Source organism: Drosophila teissieri, chromosome 2L (genome assembly GCF_016746235.2).
Source record: "Drosophila teissieri strain GT53w chromosome 2L, Prin_Dtei_1.1, whole genome shotgun sequence".
NCBI classification, from domain to species: domain Eukaryota; kingdom Metazoa; phylum Arthropoda; class Insecta; order Diptera; family Drosophilidae; genus Drosophila; species Drosophila teissieri.
This window is the reverse complement of record NC_053029.1, coordinates 17,773,572-17,796,666: the sequence shown is the minus strand read 5'-3', so window position 1 is coordinate 17,796,666 and position 23,095 is coordinate 17,773,572. Positions and strand designations below refer to the sequence as shown.

At 42.4% G+C, this 23,095-nt stretch overlaps 4 protein-coding genes across 12 annotated transcripts in view; 2 read left to right on the top strand and 2 right to left on the bottom strand.

The window, feature by feature from the left end:
• LOC122626629 (potassium channel subfamily T member 2) overlaps window positions 1-23,095 on the bottom strand; it is a 95,018-nt gene that overhangs the window by 38,568 nt on the left and 33,355 nt on the right. The window contains exon 1 of one of the 9 annotated variants that reach the window (XM_043806951.1): window positions 4,446-4,972. The exons of 6 other annotated variants lie outside the window; for them this stretch is intronic. In XM_043806951.1, the coding sequence (XP_043662886.1) occupies window positions 4,446-4,574 (129 nt within the window). In that variant the 5' untranslated portion in view covers window positions 4,575-4,972. Of the gene's footprint in view, window positions 1-4,445; window positions 4,973-23,095 lie in introns of those variants that run through there. 2 more of the 9 variants (XM_043806959.1, XM_043806955.1) reach the window with 2 other exon arrangements.
• Window positions 283-926, top strand: LOC122626635. Its single transcript, XM_043806965.1, has 2 exons — window positions 283-402; window positions 462-926. Exons 1-2 carry the CDS (start codon window positions 336-338, stop codon window positions 842-844), a joined length of 450 nt encoding a protein of 149 aa, XP_043662900.1. The 5' UTR covers window positions 283-335; the 3' UTR covers window positions 845-926.
• Window positions 1,269-3,865, top strand: LOC122626631. The gene is made up of 2 exons (XM_043806960.1): window positions 1,269-3,226; window positions 3,393-3,865. Exons 1-2 carry the CDS (start codon window positions 2,207-2,209, stop codon window positions 3,549-3,551), a joined length of 1,179 nt encoding a protein of 392 aa, XP_043662895.1. The 5' UTR covers window positions 1,269-2,206; the 3' UTR covers window positions 3,552-3,865.
• LOC122611752 lies at window positions 17,309-19,099 on the bottom strand. The gene has a single exon (XM_043785044.1). The coding sequence runs from the start codon at window positions 19,097-19,099 to the stop codon at window positions 17,309-17,311; it is 1,791 nt and encodes a 596-aa protein (XP_043640979.1).

Below are 23,095 nucleotides of genomic sequence, written 5' to 3'. Positions count from 1 at the left end.
CTCCTCATAAATGACCGTTCATCCATCATTAGAGCGTTTTGTATGAGGATGCCCTTATTATTATTACTAATGGCGTTTTACACTGCCCATTTAGCTATACACAAGGCACTATAATTAATATGAAATCCAGCCATAACTCCTCAACTTTATGTTTCAAATGCTTCAAAGAAAAATGAACTCTGTTTTCGCAGGCCAAATTGTATTTTATATGGAAGCTCATAATATGTAATCATTTGCCACACTTGAAACACCGTGTTATTTAAAAGCAAGACCAATTGCAATTACACAGGCATAATAAAAGCATACACAGTGTTCTTGAGTTAGCTAACGTAGCTATGAGAAATACAGTAGGTGTGTTTTTGTCTCTAGTTTGTTTAACTATTGCGAAAAACCTCATAAAGGGTAAGTTCCACGTTTTTGGTGGCTTTAGGTTATGCATTAAGGTTATGCCCCAATTTCAGGGAAAGACTACTGTACCGTGCCTATTGCAATGATAAGGCCTCGAATGATGTGCCATCCTCTGCAATCACTCTGGGTCATTAGAAAGGGCAAATGTGTAGAGGCATTGCATTGTATTGATGGATACTCAAAAAAAGAGTGCAACGACAAGTGCCTTAGAACGAAAAAAAAGAAGATAAAACGCAAGACGACCCCCCCAACAAAACCCCAAACGAAAGAGATTCCAAAACCCTTAACCACTTGTGCAACCACAGCGGTGGAGTTTAAAACAACTACTGAGCAGTATGAACCACCTACAGGACAATTTTTGACGTCTACCAGAGAAACTAGAAGATCTAGAAGAACTCGAAGAACGAGGACGTCTACTCTTAAAGAGATATGTTAACAAAGATAGGGATATGTTAACAAAGGAAGGGTAAAACAAATTGAAGTCCCCCTGATCCAAATTTGCTTAATGTATATTTAATATCGACTAATAAGCAAAAGCCCTTTTGCGCTAAGCCCATAATTGGTTATTTCCCTTCATTGGAGAAGAGTCTCCTAATTAGGATTATTTATGAAGCGTTTTATTGCGGAGCCCATAAGCTCTCCGAAATTAGCAACTCATTTAAATAACATAAAATCCCTATCAGCTCGAGGACAGCCTTCAGTTCTACTCCCCAAAAACGTATTTTCACGTCCGGGATATCGCCGTAAAAAAAGCGAAGGGCGAAGGCGAACAATATACGATATTTTCGCAAAGGAGAACAATACCGATGCAGGAACCGAAAAAACCAAAAAACCGAAGGGAAAGCAATAATCATTAGGCCAACAAAGGCCTCTCCCCCCCTCACTCCCTCGAGGGATTGAGGTTGGCCAGGCTGTCCTATCGGGTTGAGTGCGTTGTCAAGCGCTGACCAGGCTAAAAAAGAAGGAAAAAGGAAAGGCAGGGGCTTTTGCAGGGGCAAAATGCCAAAATAAACACTTGTCGCTGGTGAAATTTGGAACGGTGGTGGCTTAGGTGGCTTACGTTTTCCCAACCACAAAAGCGAATATTTTCCAGCTCAGCACGCGTTTAGGCGCTGTTGCGTGCCTTTGGTCCTGGGGACCATTAGCCTGGTGAGTGGGAGATACACTTGGATATGAGAAACGGCGAGGGAAGGACCCACAGACTGATGGCAGACAGGATACAATCTTTTCACGGTCCTCGCCACGGACCGACTTGCCCCAACGCAGGGATACGTAATAAAAATGTAGACAATTTTTACGACACTGTCCGAACAACACAAGTGGACATTCCGCTTTTATTTCTTCATTAAAAAGCAGTATTGATTGCCCACCAGGAGGTCGTGGAGGCGGAGCAACCGAGGAGTGCCCCCAAGGACCTTTTTACATCCATACTTTTATTATAGTTTGCCACACAAAAGGTCTTTGTCAGTGGCGTTATTGGGCTTTCACTGGCTCCGCCACTCTGTATTTGATTTATCCATATTGAAAACCATATCTGTCTGTCGTTGCCTTTTCATCTTTTGTATGCCAATGCAAACGGTATTTTCAGTTCAACTGTCGTCTCCCGTTGTCTCCTGACTCAAGTGCACATTTAAAGCAACACAATTTTGATTGAAGTGGACAGCGGTTTCTGCATAAAGCATGTCTTTGATGTCACGTAATTGATTACCCATGTCCTGCCAAATGACCGATAATGTGGTAGCAATTTTTCAACGCCGACAAACAACTCCCCGATGACCCCTTTATCGCTCCCCCAGTGATGAATGGCCAAACTATAAATACTGGCCTAATTGGCCTGAGCCAAAGGCCTATAAAAGAGGCCGTGAAACAAATGCCGCTTGCAGTTTTCAAGATGGGTGTAACAAACGTGCAGTTATGCAGTTTGCTAACAAAGTTTACGGCTCTCAATGGACTAAACACCTACTATTTCGATCCAAAGACGAATGGGTTCAGGAGCTCCTGGAAGCTTCAGATATACTGCGCTATACATCATGCCCTCTGTGTGCTGGCTCTGGCCCACATGTCCTATAGCACCGCTAGTAATATGAGAGTGGCCGTGACTGTTCTCACGATTGGAGGAACCACGGCCTGCTGTGTGAAGTCCTGCTGGGATAGGGCGCAGGGCATTCGGAAGTTGGCCCGAGGACTTGTCAAAATGGAGCAGATGTATTTCAGAGGGAGGGACAGCGGGCCGCTTTTGAAGTACCGATACTACATGAAAATTACTTTTGTTTCGATAACCCTGCTGCGCATACATCTGTTCCATCCGATCTACATGAGGAGACTGCTGCCTTCGCAGTTTTATGTAAATGTGGGAGCGTATTGGCTACTCTACAACATGCTTTTGGCAGCTGTGCTCGGCTTCTACTTTTTGCTGTGGGAAATGTGTCGCATTCAAAAGCTCATAAATGATCAAATGGAGCTCCTTTTGTCCAGGTCCAGGCAGAGAAATCGCCTGGCAAAGACGCTGCACTGCCTTAGACTCTACTCCAAACTTCTGCTGCTGTGTGAGCAGTTCAACGACCAGCTGGGACACGTGTCCGTGTGGGTTTTGGCCTGCAAAAGTTGGTTCCAGATCACCTATGGCTACGAAATATACCAGATGGTGGCTGCTCCAAAGTCAATTGACCTAAGTATGGCCATGCGACTGTTTGTGATTTTCAGCTACATTCTGGATGCCCTTAATCTATTTGTTGGAACAGACATTTCCGAATTGTTCAGCACTTTCAGGACGGACTCTGCGCGCGTTTTAAGGGAGGCCAATCGCTTGGATCGCCTGGTGAGTTGCTAGTCTTCTAACCGAATGACACTAAGAATATGGTAGCATCTACTGAAATCGACCCTAAGTCCTGTATTATTTTTAAGCGATACTGAAATTAAAATCTTTTACTAAGCTCATTCTTGATTAGAGCTCTCTAAACTTCCCCTTTGAACTCCGATTGCAGCTCTCCATCTTCACCTTGAAGTTGGCCCTCCATCCGAAGAGGGTCGTCTTTCTCAACGTGTTTACTTTTGACCGAAAGCTGACTCTGGCGCTTCTGGCCAAGTCGACGTTGTACACAATATGCTGGCTGCAAAACGACTACAACAAACTCAAGGCGTAGACTCCATTCAAGGCATATCCTGTGCTCCCAAGAGTTTATTATCCCACGCACAAGAGTTCGTCTGGACTGCGGGTACAAAGCAAAAACCAAGGCGCATGCACAACTTAAAGCAATACGAGTACAAACATTTACATACACATATGTGCTCAGCAAATATATAATGGAAAAATCAACGACAATGCATCCAAATCCAAATCCAAAGCCACGAGCCTGAGGAACTGTGCACGATGACTATTGGTTTGATGATGATGATAACGATGATGATGAGGTGAATTGGCCAAGTTGCACAATGGCTTAGAAAAGAAGTAAGGATGGAAAAAGCTGTTCGAATTATAAATACCCATCGCTAAGCTGAAATTTAATTGATTTTTCTGAGTTTCCCAGTTATGAATTTTTGGTAAATATTAGAATGCAACTTAATTTAGCATGATCATGTGCCTTTTCAATTTCAAAGGTTTACGTTGCGTAAGAGAGTTTATTAACTTGGTAAGCACACGTACGAATGTAAAATGTGGTTGTGCAAATATTTCCTTTAAATAAAGTATGAATGTTGTATTGGACTGCTTCCTATTATTTCATTTACAAAGTCTCTGTTTCGGGCTTTCGTTGTTGTTGCCTTTTTAGTTGCACCGGAAGTTAGTGACCCATTCCAGGGTATTTTTGCCGACATCCTGCGACAACAAAGGACTCTGTTCCTTACTTTGTGACCGTATACGAGTATTGCTTTCATGTCATTGTGCATGTGTTGCCAAAGAGTGAGCATTTTAATTTGATTTGTCATGAATGAAAACCAAGGGAAGGTGCGGTGTGAAAATTGTCGAGCAAATAAAAGTGAGAATTGAAAACCGAATGGATGCTGAGGAGCGGGAAAATCAAAGGATAAACAAAACTTACATGTGGAAACCAATTAGGTAACTTGCAGTTACGAATGCTAGTTAAACGGCTGCAGTTGTGGTTATTATTGTTATCACTGTTGTCGTTGCTGCTGCCACTGGGCATTTGGTCTAAGTGGCTGTTGCTCATCTTGCAGAAGGATAAGCTCTCTCGCAGGATGGCTATATCGTGCTAGGAACTCTGGACACAGGCAAGGACACAGACAGATCACATAAATGCATTAGGAACACCGATAGACAGATCTACATAAAGCACAGCGAGGAAAGCTCCCAGAAAGGATTGTTGATGTGTTGCGGTTTGGTTACTTCTGGTTGACAGTTACCTGAAAGCGGTTTCTGCAAGTAGCCCGATCTAAATGCTTTTTCTCGACACTAGTGTGTTGTATATGGTTGGTTAATATAAATAGGTTGAATATGTTTATAGCACAGTCTACAGTTTACACGTTCAGTTACACATTACACACGAGAATTGACAGCAAATTCGAGTTGGTTTTGCCTTTTGCCTCTTTCCGCACTTATTTGACTAGTTTAAAGCTTTTACCAAGTTTGTATCCCGTTCTGGTCATATGTACACTTAAAAGTTAGGCTAAATATAAATATTCCTATGTAGAACCGTATAATCGATACTGTTTGGTCTCCGGTTTGTTGACAAGCACAAGTCTCACATTGATTTTCTTACAGCTTAGGGAATATGCGCGTTTTGGTCCGCTCAGTTGGATTAGGTATTTGTTTATTAGCTAGTTATAAGTTTATTTGGTCAGTTGCTGGTCGAAGATGTAAATATTTAAAGCTTCTCTCCTTGGACTCCAGTTGATATTTATTGTGTTATCCATTCGTGCTGAAAGAGAGACATAAACATGGATGCTGCGGGCAGGAAAAACTATTGCTGCTCCGCATCGACTCAAGTGTGCTGGGAACGACGAAACATTTTTGAGCCAAACGAAATTATGGCCATGATATCTTGCAAATAATAAAGGGAAAGGAGTTTGAAGAGGAGAAACGCAAAATGGCAGAATGGCAGAACTGCAGCCAAGAAAGGACACCCGTCGAGAGGAGAGTCGGCCATTTGCTAAGTTCAAATGCGTGCCAGGCAGCAATTTTGCCATCTTTTGTGCCACTTAGCCCGGACCACTTGCCATTTACCATTTGCCGTTTACCATTCAACATTCACCATTTACTATTTTCCATCCTGAATTTTCCATTGGCCACTTGTCCCCGCTTTGGCAGCAGCCACAATAATTTAATTCTGCAACTCTGTGCCGATTTAATTCAACCATTCTATCAGCAATGTTTAATGCTCGAATATGGGGTAAGCGTATATAACCCGTTTAATTAATTCATTTTGACCAGAGACAAGCGCCTAATCTGCTGCAAACGACCGCAGGTTCAGCTGCCCTTTGCCTAAATATAGAAGCATAGCCCAAACCGAAAATCAATATGTGCTACACTGAAAATTGCTCATACGCCAGGTGTGCGCTGGCGACTGGCGACGTTTAAGGTAACGAAATTTCTTCGATTATTAGTTTTGTTGCAGTTGCAAGTGACATAAACGCGACATCAAGTCACCTCGCACACACATGCAACGCGAGACTCTGCTTTGTCCCCATTTTGGAAATTGAATTTATGGCCAACACACACACAACAACAGCTGCTGCCTCGACAGTTTACACATTTGCCATATACGGCATGTAAGGCAAAGTTTTCTACTTCGACCACTATCCCCCGACCAACCCGAAAAACCCCTTGCAAGCCAAGGAACTTTCCCCATCAGCTCAGAGCGAACAAGTTTATCTCGGGGCTTCTGCTCCTGGCTGATGTGGCTACGATTTTTCATGCCGAAAGTTCAAAGCAATTTTTAAAGATCAGAGTGCCAAGTGGAGACGCAGAGGACGCAGAGGACCAAAGGACCTAAGGACCAGTTGAAGCCGACAAGGGACCAAGGACCAATGTCGAAGCAGAAGCCACAGAGAAATCATTTCATTTCAATTTATTTTCCCATTTCCATTGTTTTCACTGGTAGTTACCTCTGTTGTTGTTGTTGCCCCTCAAATCGGAATTTGTTTTGCCGTGTTGGCATTTTCACACCGCAAAGCCACATGGGTGGGTAATTTTCCAACAGAACTCAGAAATTACACAACATTATTCTGGCGAATTACACGTATTTGTCTCTATGGATGTTTGTGCTGCTGCAAGTAATTACAGACTTGGATTTTACTTTGAATATTTTCTTTTTAAGCTCGACAAGATATCAACACAAAGTAATCACCAATTTCATTTAATTCGATTAGGTGAGTTCAAAAGTTTGGAATCAAAGTAATCTACGAGCAAAACAATTTACAATTTGTATGCATAGGAATTAACTGGGATATAAAAGAAGTCATTTAATATTTAAAAAGTTTACTTGATTATGTTAAATCTTCTGGTTTTAGGTATCTGTCTTTGGGAGTTTACTGTTCGCATTTTGTTTACCTAACGACTAGAATGAGTTTTCCGCAAACAAATCCCTGGCTTAACTTAGCTTTTGACCCATAAATTGTGACACTATTTTCAGCGCTGCAAAAAGGTTGAGCTCATTAATCACAAGGGCTTCCGGCTCTTGACACAAAAATATGCCAGTTAAAACACAGTACGAACTTAGTTATGCTCTTTTCGAAGATATGGCTCTATTAATACCATATTAAAATTTATAGTAGTTGACAGCAACCTATAAAAATTGTGAGATTTCTTTATATGACATTTGTTTAAAAAAAGAGATATTAAAAAAGTGCCGGGCAAAACGCCAGTTCACACAAAATAATTAAGCCAGTCCTTTGATCACACAAAATGATGCTAAAGAAGCTGAAGAATAAATAATAAAATCTTGGCCTTTGGGCACGGGGGCAATTATGAAAACCTCACCAACGTGAAAACTATGCTGATGGTGTTTGCCAGCGGAAATTAATGCCTTTTGAGCAGGACGCACCACTTCTCGGCCAAAAGAAATGACCAAGGCAGCGTGAAAGGCGAATGGCGCCACTTACTTTAATTGCTGCCACGTTGCCGAGGTCCTGCTCCCTGTGTCCTGGCGCCCAAATACACAAAGGAGAGACCCAGGACCTGAGCTGGAGCTCCTCGAGTAATTAAAGCACCAGGGCGCACCGCATCCATTGCAACAATGCGAGCGACGCGGTGTTGAGTTGGCCAAAACCAAAATGCCCCTGCATTATGTTGGCTGACTTTTGTGTTGGCACTTAACGCTTTCGGTTGCGAAATTTTCGACACTCAATTGGGCACATTAACTGACACTGAAGGGCGCCCAAATAAGGCTTCATTGATTGCCAGGCATCCTCCACCCCTTTGTCGCCCTTTGACTTGGCTCATAATTGGCCTGGCACTGGCCAAGTGCCGACTGACCGTTTTGCATCTGGGCCATTTAGCTCCAGTTGCGTTAGTCGAGTTACTTTTATACGAGTTGCCACCGCACTGGTGCCCCTCCATGCCATGCTCCCTGTGGGGAAGGGCAAATGGAAAGCTTATGAATGTTTAAGCAACTCTCAATTGCGAGAAAAGTTTTCAATTTTTGTTGTAACTTTTACTCGCTCGCCATGGCAATGCGTTAACAAACTTTAATTAATATGTGCGAGCGAAGAGTGCAGGAATATCGATTCGATTTGCATGTTGCCAGCTTGTCTGAAAGTTTTCACTTAAAATGGTCCCCCAAGCAACAAGTTTTCCCTTTCCCCAAAACAGGGCCAATGTGACTTCGTTGAATACAGACGAAAAGATAATAGGCTTTCAGTGTTGTTCATTAACTGAATAAACCCAATTTACAAACAAAAAATACATTTGGATGTAGTAATTTAAAGAAGTTTAGGGTTCACACTGTTGTCGGCAGTCCAAAAAGCTCGAATAGAGTTTTTACATGTGCAAAACTCTTTAATATCAAACTTATTTCCAAATCTGGTGCTGTACGAATAAATCCTTTGTCAACCACAAGCTTCTAAATATATACAATGCAAAGATATCCAGTTCAGCAAGTCATATTTTTTGTCCGTTTTGTTTTGTATTGTGATTTTTTTTCGATGATTGATGTTTGATTTTCCCATTGATAAGGTCCTGAGGTACAGCATCACAGGACGGTATAGGATTACAGCTGAGTGTCTATCCCTTATACTTTGGCAGCACTTTGCTGCTACAACTCGCTCACTTTGCATACGTTTGTCAAATCCAATCGAAACCCATTTCGCCCGACACTGCGGAGCTGCTGGAATTCGAGACTCCTCGGGAATATCTAACGAAACCAGCTAACACAGGGCAGGAAACCCTGCTGCAGTTGGCCGATTAGCAAACAAGATGGTGTGGAGCAGAGTGCGACTTACTCCTGTAAAAATTGCAACGCGTTGGCTGGCAACGGTAAAAAATGTGTCACCAAGGGATAGGGCAAGGGTCCTTTGCCAGAACGAGGATGCAGTCTAGCTGTGTGGCAGTGCAGGACAGGGAGCACTTACCCCGTTGCTCGTATGCGACCAACGTTCGCTGGGAAAACGCAAAATGACTTTAAATTGAGAAATCGCTTTGTGTACGCTCTGTTCGGTTCGGTTCGGTTCGATTCCGCTGTGTTGTCGCTACGTGCCACTTGAATGCCACTCCAAAGGGCAGGGGCACAAACGAAGTTATGCAGTATTTTCATTGATTTCCCCTGCACAGGCCAATGAAGACGGTCCTCGCTCTTATTGGCGCCCAACGCGGGGCATGCTGCTGGTATACCTACTGGCGCCCAACGTGGGGTATTTCAGAGTGTACTCACTGAAATTAAACGCGCCAAAATGGGAGGCAGCAACACCTTTAACTGCAGCACACTTAAGCGGCAAAAATCAAGCCAAAGCCCTGCCTGTCTACGATGAGCAATGCCTTCTGCACTCCGCTTGAGTGACTTGCTGTTCTCGACATGCAGTGCAAATGAGTTGGCTAATGTGACAGGGGGCGAGGAAGGCCAAAATTCGGACAAAAGCCGGGCAAAAATGTGGCCGTGACAGGTATGAGCTGGTTTTATGGCTGATTTGGCCGCTGGCAAGTGCATTCGCCACACACACATCAGCTGGCAAATGCGTTGTGCACATTACTCGCACGGGCCATAAACAATTTAAAAGCATGCATTAAAGACCGCGCTCTGTGCCACTGCCACCACTGCCACCACTTCCTGTGAGCGCAAAAACATTCAGCTCATTAAATATTGAACACGAATTTATGACCAACTGGAAAATACGCAGAAACAGAGATAGAGAGATACCGAAAAGGCATGTAGAGGGAAAAGGCGGAGAGGATGGCAAATTGCAATTTGAATTTCGTCCTGTGAATCCGCAGAGTTTCCTACTCCCGCCGGGGAAGTAGGGCTCAATATTATTACGCAATTTGAATTTTCTGGAATGCATAAAAAATCATCCAGAGAGCACGGCGCCTGGTTATTAATAAAGTATGCCCCATTCCAATCCCTATGTGAATTTCAAGAAAGTGCTAAATTCAATCAGCGCAAATTAAATTTCCCCTAGGTTAGAGCCCGAAAATCGCCGTCCATTGTAATAAATTCAATTTATTTTAGCCTGCCTTTGTTTTGTCTGGCAGTGCGAACTGAAACACTTACAATTAATATTAATTTTCGCTTCGTCCGCAATATTTAATGCAAAAGTTTTGTGCACGTCAGTTCGCATCAGGTCAGAAGCGCACACATAATTGTCACTTAAAAGCTTTCACATGCTCTTTCTTTTTTACTTATTTATCTTGCTTTTCTGTCTCAATTATCTACCTGTCAGTTAGCATTACCAGGTAAGAGCCGCAATCAATGTGGGAGCAGTAATCGGGAAAATTGCCTAAAAGTTCCCTCGCCTCTCGGCAAAGAAAGGATGTGGATCGAAAACATGTCAGTCAAATGCAACACCTATGGTGTTTAAACTATATGTACGTCCAGCTTAAACTTAAACAATCGAGTGCTAAGTAATATAATCTCGGAGACTTTTTGGAGAAAGGTCAGTAGCGACATAACTCGAGTGCGTGAAAAAAACTAAAAAGTAAATCCAATGTCTAAATGTCCTTGTTGGTTTGCAACCCACATCAAGCTGTATCCTTAATTTTCATTAAACGTGGGGCACTCAGAGCTGTAAGTGAATCATCTAAAACGGATTGAAATGCCGTTTAATCAGGATTTTCAGTCATGCTTCCTACTTAATACTCCCCGAATTTCGAAAGCCTTCGAAATAATAACCGGCTAACTTGATGAACCCTCAGCTGGGCCCTCACCGTACCTGAGGCCAATTAGCAAACCTTTCCAATTACAACTCACAACTTCCTACTCTGCCTACTCTATTACCAACGCAGCGTATGATTTACCGGGCCGGACTCATAGTTCCGAGCTAAAATTAATAATTAACCAGGAGGGACTTGGGGAAAATTTACACTTTGCACGTCACAGGAGCAGCTGTGACCGCATGAGCTGGCCGCAAAATGCCTTTTGCTTGTAAATTATAATTGTTATTAATTTTTGCCAATTTGCATGATGATGATGAACAATGAATTACCGCACCGGCTCTCCGGCTCTCCAGCTTGTGTTGATTAAAAACTTTCCGAGCGACAAAATCGATGATGAAATTAAGTAAACAATCAATTTGCGTCGGCCAGAAATGAATGAATGAATTCCGCCTTAGTCGCTAAGCAAACACTAGCCCTCGCCCCCCTTCCCGTGAATCCCCTCTGTGGGCCACCCCTGGTTTCGGTATTTACGGCTATAATGAAAGTTGTTTCTGTCCCTCCATACAAGCAAAATACATTTGCCTTTGTTCGGGCGACTGGAGAAAGGTAATTCATTTGGTCGCTGGTGCTGTCCTGCTGTTTCTGCTAATAAAACACGTCTTGCACTGCGAGAATTATGATTATCAGCTTGGCCCTGAGGCCACCCGTTTCTGCACTACCCCTTCTTAGTTCGCCGGCTGTTTCTTCGAGTGTACTCTTCCCGTCCCTGTGTTTGAACAGCCTGTTGCTGTTAATACAATAAAATGGCAAACTCATCGCACTCAGCGAGGCCTAAAATATTGCTGGGGTCCTTTATGGGTGGGCCTCGGCCCCCCATCTGCATTTATTGGCAATTGTCAACAGTCATTATGTGGGCCAAAAGTTTGCCATCCCGTCTAAATATAAAATTTCATCGCTGCACGTGTCAAACAAATAAAGTGGCAAGTTTACAGGAAAAATAGTTGCGCAAAGTTGGAATAAATTTGTGAAAACTTTGCTTAAATAAATAATGAGCGAAGGCTTGTTTGCGCGTAAGTCAGGTGCTTACACCCACAATTTATCCCAGTGTTTGTATTATTGCTTTATTTTCAAGGAAATTATTTAGCAGGAACTCCGGATGATTTGAATATTTTCCAAGGAATGTGCCAAGATTATGTAGTTCTCTCAGAGGAGTTTGCAACCACTCAGGTGCTTAAAAGTATGCAACACTATCTATTGAATGCTAAAATCCGTTAAATTTGTTATTAATTAGGAGTACATGCCTGTAAAAAATAAAAGAAAGATCTTATACGGAAAATTTGTAAAGATTATATTTTCTTTTCTCAAGATTCTAAACAGAGTTAGCTCCAGCGTTTTGATGCATAATGTGAGCAATTTGGATTTGAACAATTAAATCCTCCTTTCCGGCTAAAGTCCGTGTGAATCGCAACAGCCTGGGATGGAGGCGATTAATAATTCATGCATAAATTACAAAAATAAATTGTTTACACGAGCCACATGCCCGGGGCTGCAACCCTCGGCCTACATCTTGGCTGTCAACATGTGGCTCGGAGCGTTTAAGCCAAATTTAGGTGGCACAAGCTGCTAAGGCGACTCAAGCTTGTTTTAGAGCTCGTGTAAATAAATTAAGCGGCTTAGGATTGCATGTGTCGGCTGCCGTGGCTTCTTGTTTGCCGTTTGTCGCGCTTTTGTAATTAAAACACTTGAGAAGCCTCTGAAAGGAGTTTCTCCGCGAACGAGTGCGATTCCCTCTAATGGAGCCATTGTTGTGCCACAGGGCACTTTAGGAACAAGTGGACTTAAATTAGTAGGACAAACTATGCTGGTAATTACTTTTACAGAGTGTCGCACTTTCCCTCGCTTACAACGAGCTTAAAGTTGCTGATAAAGCCGTATTAAAAACCATTTTACAGGCCACATCCATCTCGTCCACGTCCTTTACCCAAACTCAGCAATGTACGTACATGCTGTAAGAGCTTTGCTCTGAAAGATGAAGAGTGCCGGCGACTCTTTTGCATAAATTATGCAGCTGCGCATATCGATGGCATTTTCAATGGAACACCACGCAACCAACACAACCGCATCCCCATGAAAGCGGGGCAAAAAATAGACTACTGAGTAGCGTCAGTTCGTAAAACGGCGGAAATTTAATTAAATCAATGTGTTGATTTAATTGAAATGCGGTGTCGGTGACAGTGGCCATCTTAATGCACGGTTCGCCGGGCAATGCAATTAATTTGCATGATAATGCACCTTGCGAACTGTCACAGCTTGATTGGCGATCCATAATGCACTCTATCCTAAGATACCTTGTACCTGAGCACATTTGTGAGTTCGCGGCAGGACTCGCCCGCTCGTCCTGTCAAATAGACACAGGACTTGCAAGTTGGCGGCGCCTCTTTGGCATTTGAAGTAAATGTTTAATGCCTGACACAGCATTATTTTTGAATGGGCAACTCTTGGAAGTAACGTTTAAATAAGCTCAGTTTTGGTATGCTTGCAGTTTTGAAAATCTCTTCCAATAATTAAACATTTTTTATCTACGAACTCAGATCTGCATAACTGACGCAATAAATTCGATTGATATTTGAGCACCACAAAGCACGGGTTTGAAACTATAACTCTTTGACTATGGTCCACTGCCATCAATCAATGAGAGGAAAATGGAAAAAGCAATTTCAGTTTTCCGCTCTGCATTGTCTACCGGTTTTTGCGTAAATTCCAATTGTTGTAAACCATTAATCCGAAAGACAGACTTCTATATGCAATAGTAAAATATGAACCGACTGCGCGTTGACAGGCTGTCCATCAAACTGCCCCTTGTTCTTTGGGCTGCAATGTGTCGAAGGGTTTGTTTGCTGTTGGCTGTTTGTCTGAATGTTTGTTCGGTCCTTTGTTGCAACAACAAGAACCAAAATATCAGCCAGGAAAGCGGGTCGAAGCAGGACATTCCCTGCCCCTCCAGCCGCCAACTATCTGTGATTGTCATGCACTTAGCCAGGCCTGACATAAGCCGACTCGTTTCCGTTCCTTTCCGTTCCCTTCCTTCGGCTGGAAAAGCTGTCAGTTGTGAATTTACGATTTTAAAGCCGTGTGCGGGAAAACGGTCTTCGAGAGCAAAGCGAAATAAAAATCTTGATCCGTAGCTGTAGGAAATTTCAATGCATTTTGCGCTTGGATAATTGATGAATGCCATGCCTCCATGACTCTTAAAGCTTGCCCTTAAATGACTGCTAGTCATTCAGCTTCCTTCTCCGCTTTCCCTCTCCACCGACCATATTTTTTTATTGCATCTGCATTGTCCTGTTGCCGTTGCTCGCTTAATATCCCTGGCCCAGGACGAAGTGGAAAAGGCGGAGCAGGCTGCTCAGCTTGGCCAATATTTGACTTAAACAGAACTTTTTCCTAGCCAGAAGAGCAGTTGGCAGAAACAGCGGCAGCCCTGGGGTTCTTTGCTTTTCACACTCCGCCCAGCAGGACCTTCCCCCATATCCTTGCCAGCCCGTTGTGCTGGCTTTTCCACACTAATAGAAAACAGCAAAAATGGAACAAACGTATTATATATTATATCGTTTTGTTGAATAATTCAATCAATAAAAAGCAGATGTATTGTAATTTACAACACGTATTTATCTGATATAATGATATATAATTGATACATTTATATCTTGAAAAACCTAAAACTGCTTTGCTTTCTATGTAGTTTTAACTGTTTAGACATTATTTGGCGAAGTGCTTGCCAAGCGCATTCCTACATCAAATAAACTTTTGACCGAATGTTTTGCTGACGGCTCTAATGCGGTTAAGTGACCTGACCCAGCCACTTGTGCTGGTTTGCCATATTTTGACAGCGAATTGACCGACAAATACTAATGGCATGCATATGCAATGTAGCGTTGGTTTAATTATTCTCGCATTGCCAGGGAAGTAAGCCATGGATGAAATTGAATGCGATGCCCAGCGGAATTTGCTGGCAAAAAAGTTAATGTAAACATATGAGTTTTTATTCTAATGAATCCATAACCTTTAACTAGGGCCTTTCAGCACTTTCTCGAATGGAGATTGACATGCGAGGCGTCCATTTCGCTGGCTTCCCTTGAGAGAACGCAGTCCAATCAGGAACACACACCTTTAGCGGCACACATTGTCAATCAGCAAATAACAATCTGACAAATGCAAATACCAGAAATTCAAATTGTATGTGATATAAATAATTCACACTGAACGGTGGGACGGTGGTACGGCGCAGCCAAAGGGTACTCGTACACATATGTGAAAAGTTCGGTTTCTGACTTCAGTTTTCCCGGATTTTCCGGTAGATGTTACAATTTAAATTGTAATTAAATGATAAAATGGAAAGGAGCTCAATCGTAACTTTAGCTGCGGGATTGCGTTTTTGATTTAAACCTTAAACCCATTTCAGTTCCAGGGCTTTCGACGGCTCACGTGACGCATACGCCCTGTGGTTCCCGGTGTGTATCCTTTGCGGGATTGTGTCACCTTACACGGTTTTCTTCAGACCAATTTTCGTTCACTGACGTCAATCGATTGATTTTCGAGTGTGTTTTCCGGGGCGCTCCATTTTATCCCTAATTGCAGTTGACCAGCAGTCAGATACGTCCAGCTCATCAATCGTATCATAGGCATTTATTATGCAGTAATTAATTGTCGCACTCCCGGAGTTGGGACAGCCCTCATTCTAGGTCAAGGTTGGCCATGGGGTCGACCCCAGTTCCCATATGTCGACCCTATGCTTTATTCTCACACTCAATCTGAGCAGCGGACATGTCGGCACTGGGTGACAGAGCCTCTTGCTTGGTGGCCCTTGCCATCATAAATGCCCGGCATATCGTCACATATGTCATTTGTGGCCCCTTTATGACTGAGTTTTTATTGTCATTGATGAGGGCCCAGATAGTCAAAGAAGGCGGCATGATGTAAGCTCCCTTGAACTCGCGTTTAAACAATTTATTTATAATATAAATTATAATATCATTTATAGTGTAGAAGCAGGTATATTGTCAAGTTTGCAGCCTACGGTAATACAATTTGACAAACAAGTGTTTAATAATATTCCTATTACGTGTATATATGTGGAATTGCACCTTATGAATTAATACATTATTTGTTTAATTTTTTCTGATTTCTATATTGGGGAAAGCCCATTAGTACTTCCACTAAGAAAACACAAATAGCTATCGAAACCCCTACTAAAAGTGTTGGCCAACTGCCTCTGCAATTTTCAAGATGTAGTACCCTAGTGTCGAATACGGCAGCTTGACAAATCGGCAATACCTGACTGACGATATTATTTTCCGAACTGCTTCGTCGATGCAGTAATTAATAGTACTGGTAATTCCAGACCTGAAGTGCGTGATCCTGCAGAGCCAATGCATAATCGGATTTTTTGGCAAGACTAGGATTATAAGAGAACGATTATCAAACGTTCTGGGGCTCTGCAAAATGCCTTATAAGCTTAATGCCAATGACGTGCCGTAAGAAGGCCCTCGTTATTAAACAAGGCATTAGCTCCTGGCATTCAAAAACCAATTTTTAAGAAGGAACTTCGATAGAATGTGGGAGATACACCTGGAGTTAGATAGTCATAAAGTTGTGGTGATTGAAAACTACGGTTACGTTACTGTCTCGCAGTTCCTGAAAGTAACTTTTGTGCCGATATCGCGGATTCATCTTCAGTTTGCTGGGTTGAGCACACACAATGCCAAAAAGTGCATAAAGTGCGTGGAAGTGTTCATAAGCCAAGAATTCCTGCCCCCAGGACACTACGTTGCATATTAAAGCCTTTCCAAGGAAGCAACCTGCTTTGGCTGAGGAAATGGACAAAAATGCATCTTTAGTTAACCTCTTTCTATTAGCAAAAATTTACGAACTTGTGCACATCTTCCTGATTTGCAATAACTCCGAGAAACTAGTCTTTCTTGTGGGATTTAAGTTGACAGCTAATATGGATAGGGGGAATTTATCTCTCAGATTCCTTTACTCAACTCAATTCCTAGACTTTCATCGAAATGGATTATGGGCCACGATAACGAATATAGTCCTTGCAGAAGATTCTTTCTGTGAACGTGACTTGGAGCATCATAATAGTAGTAATTGATTGTTCCTGCTCAACTGCTTTCAGGAAAATATTAAGAAATTCATTTTGTTTTACGGTCACTGTTACTGCACTAGCCAACAAGAAAATAACTTTTTAAGCAGCCCCATGACTTTTAAATTTTTATAGTGAACTAAAGTCTCTTGAGAATATGCGTTTTCATTTGAAGGTCATATTCCCGCATCGTTGCAATAATGGATTTTAAATCTTACGCCCATCTAAAAAGCTCTGCAGGCCCGTAATCAATTCAAACACTACATATTCTGACCTAAGTCCTAAACATTTCACAATGAAAATAGCTAAGAATGGTATAAACTTTTGGTAAATGACGCTATTATATTTCAGAATTGAATATGGAGAGCTTTTTTGATAACACACACAATTTGAATTTTATTAACACTAAGATAGCGGTGTAAGAGAATAGGGTATTCAAAAATTGATAAGTATTTATAAAATTTAACATTTATGAGATATTTTCCTGTCCAATTTTATTTGCTCAACTTCACTTCATTTATCCCGCCAACAACAATTTCCCCGATGAATACACAAAAAGCTAGAGCACCACCGATCAGGATTACCACCCAACAGACTTTATAATCCTGTAGCTTCAGCGCTTGATAGCCGATCACAATGGGTAGCTTTTCCAGTTGAGTGTACTTCAGTGTGGAGATAAGCTCCCGAATCGCTTCGTCACCCCAGTGATAGACCAGACCGGCACTTAGGACCTGAAGCGTGTAGTCCTGCAGAGGCAGTGCGTAGATCGAATTCTTTTCCAGAACCGCAGTGTAGGCAATTCCGCTGACCACATTTAGATCCTGGGACCTGCATAAAGCCCTACGGGTAGTGTGCATTTGAAGCACCGTGAAGGGGTCCCTATTGTAGGAGAATGTCTGGTAGGCATAGCTCGTGTTCAAGTCAACGATCATCTTCATCTGCTCTCTGCTGCTCACAATCCAGATGTTCGGAATGAACTTGGATAAGAACTTGGGATTCATTTGCTGCTTCATGGTCAAGTAATTAAGGTGGTTACAAATCACGGTGATGTTGCTATCGCGCAGTTCCTGAAAGTTATTGATGTGCCGGTACTGGGGTTTCATGGTGAGAACAGTGCTAGTTTGGGCAGCCACATAGCAGGACAGAATGAGGCCTGTAACACTCATCACCATGGTCAGCTGTCCCTGGACGGACCTGAGTCGATTCCCCTGGGGAGTAGACAGGGACAAAATGCAACTAAACACGCGAAGGTTGAGTACCAGGTTCAGGAACTTCTGACGTCGTGGATGGCGTTTGACTCGATCGCTCAGGGTCCCAAGTATGAGCTCCATGATGCTTAAGAGGACGTAGTATCCAGCTATGGTGATGGGTGTGGCCAGCCCGAAGACCAAAAAGAACCGATCAAACATTGGCAACTCTGGGCCGCATGGCACGGTAATGGATAGGGCTGTGACTCCCAAAATGGGCTGTGTCCTACTTCCGTTTGGGTGTCTGAAGCTAATCAACTGCCCGGTTAGTGCTAAGTCTATCTCTCCCCGAACAGTCCTTGCGATGATTTCTTCTTGAGAAGTATAAGTGTCGACTGGCCATTCCAGTAGCATGGTGATATTGTATCTCTGGGTAAACTCCTTAAAGGAGTTGTAGAGAGATCCAGCTGGCCTTCTGAAGCCCGTTCTTGGATCAAAGCAATCAAAGTTCCTTGGTGGCACCATGTCGGACACAGTAAAAGCTTTTTTTCCCATGAAGTTTCGCCAAAGAGCGGGATATATTTTCTTTTCCTCAAAAGGTTTGTCGATCACTTGCACCGTTGGCTGGGGAAATGGATAAAGTCGTCTAGTTTTTAATGTACTTTCTATCAGCACAAGATTAAGGAACTTGTACTTAGATGCCTTAAACACAATATTTTCCAGAAAAACCTCCGAAGGGCTCATCTGTAACCAGACTAAAATTCTGGTCTCTCTGATATGATTAAGATCGGCAGCCAACGCCGAGAGTAACAATGCATCCTCGTCAGATTCCATATAAACCAGAACCAGAAAGTCCCTGTTAAAATGGTTTACCAGTTCAATTCTTTTAGTTTCGTCCAAGCGAATTAAAGGCCACGATATGGGATATAGTCCGTGCAGAAAATCGTGTTTATGGTCTTTCCTTTGCATAAGAAGAATGGTTGGAATAGATCTCTCTTTGTGCACCGCTTCCAGGAAATTACTTAGGAATTGAAGTTGTTCCATTGCAGAAACCACTCCACCGACCAAGAGCCATAGTAAGAGTTTTATTTGCCTCATTTTTTATGGCCTTTTGAAACTGAACTGATGTCACAGACAAAGGTGCCTTTCGTTTTGAAGCGTATATCTGCATATTACTAATGTAATTTAAATCAAACCTCCATCTAAAGTGCTCTGCAAACCAGCAATCAAGCTAAGCATTACGTATGCGCACTGTAAGCCGCGAACTGCGTTTTCAAATTTAAATTAGCATGAATATTAAACTCAAATTACTTTCACACCGCGCCACCTCCAGGTTTGTACATATTTAATTAAAGGCGGAGCAGTCATTGTGCCCCAAGCCCGGAAACTTTCGAACACACATGTTTATGTCCTGCCATACGGTAGTGCTTTTATTCCGGTTTTGGTTACTTTCCCCATAAAACCCACTCGAGCTGAAGCCCCTCAACGACATAATTTACAAAGCGCTTTGGCAGCTGTCTACCTCTGTCTGCAGTCTCCCGTCTCCCGACTCCCGGTTCCTCCTGGTTCTCGCTCCTGGTTATGGCTCCTGGTTCTTGGCTCCCGGCTCCTCTGCCTCCTTACCGACACTTCCGACTCTCCTGCGCGTCCTCTTATCGTTGTCAGTCGCAGTTTGTGTTTGTGGAAGGAAGGAGGTATCCAGAGGAAGTCGGAGGAAGCAGAGCATTCCAAGCGCATTTAATGCGCATAATGTCAAATGCAACAAAGCAACGGAAACAACAAACCTCAGTACAAAACCGCAAATGGAGGAGAAAGAGCAGAAATGCAGAGAGACAAGGGGCTTTCTTCTGCCGAAGCTGCACACACACCAAATTTTTAAGCGAGCTCAGTGGACTTGAAATGGTTTTTTTATCTTGTAAATTTTAAGCCAACATGTTAACAGGCTAATCGGCTGAGTGTTGTCTTTATTGGAGAATTTAAGGACAAAGGATTCAAACATTAACAATGTGGAAAGTATGAATCTTAATCGTCCTATGTACTTCTGCTAGACTTTTTTCAATTGGCCATTGGCTGTGGCATTCAAAGAGAATGGAAATATCGTTGTACTTGTATATATCAAACTAATTTTTTCCACATTCCATACTGTCTAACGATTTCACTTCCTTCTAACCCTTCCCAAAAACTACTTTATATATTTATACAACCATTTAAACATTCCCCATCATTTTGAGGGCTTGCGAGTGCGGAACCAAGCCCAGATAAATACTGGCGCCCAACTACTTTGAGTGTGCATGGGGGCATGTACCTTCAGATAAACTTTTATTGATATAAAAAATTACCCACGTAAGGCAAACAACCGGGAAGGCAAAGCGAGAATTGGTAAGGACAACAGTTCCGTTATAACGGAAGCGGAACACGGATGCGGATGAGGATTCACTTTCGATTGCACACTTGAGTCGAGAGCGGAAATACTTGAATGCTACGGTGTTCCAACGTACCTTTGGCATTATCTTGGCCCAGCGGAGTGCCAGGTATGTGTGGTGTTCAAGATTTCGTGCGTTGTCTGAGGGTTTTTATTGAAGCTGAGCTGCTTTTCGCTGGCCGACAATGAGGCCCAAAGGATACCGTATTGCGCGAGCGCGGCATTGGCAATAAATTCACGACGAAACTTTTGGCTACTTGGGGTTCTCCTCAGGTGGATGCCCCAATAAATATGGGCTCACGGGTCAACTGGCTGGTCACAGCTTCATTTATTTATGCACGTGGAGTTGTAGACAGCGCACAAATTCGCACGGAACTTTTATTGCCACTTGTATCATGCGGTGTGAAATTAAATATTTAACGTGATCTTGGTGATTTATTATTTTCGTCTTATTGATTTATGTGGGCCATGTGGAAAATAACACAGCCGCCTAGTTTGGCTACGATTTATGGCAGCGTTTTTATTTAAGCGACTTTATTAAAACTAGTTACTATTCTCTACGACTAAACATTTAACTGCCAACTGCGGGCAGATGCAATTTTAATTAGCAATCCGATTTCCGTTACTAAAAAATCTCGCTTTAGGAAAATGTCATCGACACACGACACGACACGAACAATTCAACGAAACTCACGAACGCACTCACGAACACTCGCTCTCTCGCTCACTCTTTCGGCTGGGCAGCGAGGGAAAACTCTAAAGAAAACTCTGGCTTCGGCGGCGAGCGTTCGAGGGAAATCACATGTTTCATGTGCAGAGTATAAAAACAAACTGAATGCCGATTCCACAGTGCCGACAAAGCCGACCGACTAACATATATTTTCCCAATCCCGATGTTACGGAGTAACATCTCTGTTGGAGGATTTTCCGAGCGGGGAAAGCTCAAAGCTCCTCTGTAAACCGGCTAACAGTGCGACCCACAATTGGGCCATGTTATTTTGGCCCGTTGTACTTTTTTGGGCCAAGTTCCCACATAACTCGCACTTGTCGGGGGAAATGGAAATAAAAGTAAAGACAGACAGTCGTGCAACCTCACAGTGCAATTAACGCTTGTTTATGGCTGCCCAGCCTCCATTCACTGCGATTCGTCACCCAACTCAGCTGTAAATTTGATCTTCAGTTTTGCGGCTCGCCACAAATCACTTATGGGGCTGTAATTAAATTCATGCTGAGCAGCAACAGGTGTGCGGAAACCACAGGAAACTTGCGGCTCTTCAAACTTAGCAATAAGCCACAGACTTGCAAGCTACAAATCATAAATGTGTAAAGGAAGCTGGCAAAAAAATTGAAATATTAATCTGATTAAACAAAACGAAAAATAAAAAAATACAAGACTATTAGATACCCGTTAGTAAGCTAGTAACTAGTTACTAAGCCAGTGCTAACGTTTTTTGGCACATCGAGATATGAATAGTAAGTTGACAACTGCATATATCCTAATCAAGAATTTATGTTTATACGTTAAAGGATCTGAACTTGTTCAACTACCATACGTGTACATACTTTTTACCACCTCTAGTAAACCGTTTTACGTAACGGGTATGTTTTTTTGTTTAAAATTTTAAAATCAACCTTTATTAATATGTACGTCTGGTTTAAATAGTATCATGTATTCATTGTAGTAAAATTTATCTTTGCCTACAAAATTATTAAATATTCCAGCGAGAAAAAATTATAAAATATTTTAAATAGTTTTTTAATAACCTTTTCTTGAGAAACTGATTAGCACACTTAAATCAGTTTCTGTGGTTTTATTTCTGTGGTTTCATATTTGATAGAAAATTTAATAACGAAGCAATTTAATGATATTTCATGATACATATATGGCTTAATAATTAGTTAGCACTTAAGATCGTTCACCTCATTCGCCACTAAATCATTTTAAGATAAGTGATATATAGGAATCCGTAAAGAAAAACAAATAGATATTTGGCCTGAGCTCAAGCTGAGCCAATAAATCAATTCCAACCAAAGTCGGCCGGCACCCAAGACGCTTAAGGTTAGCACAGGCATTCCTCCTCTGAATTTCATTACGAATGCCAGACACAGGGACACGCAGCTGGATGGCCACTCAAGCCAAACAGTTTGCCAGGACGAACGGGCGAAAGCATCCGAGGACCAAAGGACGCCGGACAGGCATTCAAGTTGCGAGGATAGGACAACAAAACAAGGCAGCTGCCTCCAGTCAAGTCAAGTGGAAAGCGGGCCTGGTGACAAGGGGCAAAAGTGTGTTAACATACTAATATTCACTTTGCATCTTAATCGCAGTTGTCCCGGCCAAAGGATGTTATTGCTTGGGAATGGGATAGCCGAGTGTCCGCACGGCTATTTCAAGTGCTGTCTGTAGTTGATATAATCAACATTATGCGGACGTATTTATGCGGCTCATGTGGAGGTAATTTGTCGAGCAATTTGACATCAATGAATAATAATAAAGCAAAGGAAGTTGATGCTTAAATTTGTAAGCCTACCTTTGGATAGTATACGACACTTATTACCTAAACGTTTTGATGCATGTTATAAATTAATTAAGGTGCCATTTAGAAAACAACATCCTTTTTAAACGTTTAGTTTTTTATATTTTCAAAATAATATTAATGCGCCATCTGTTG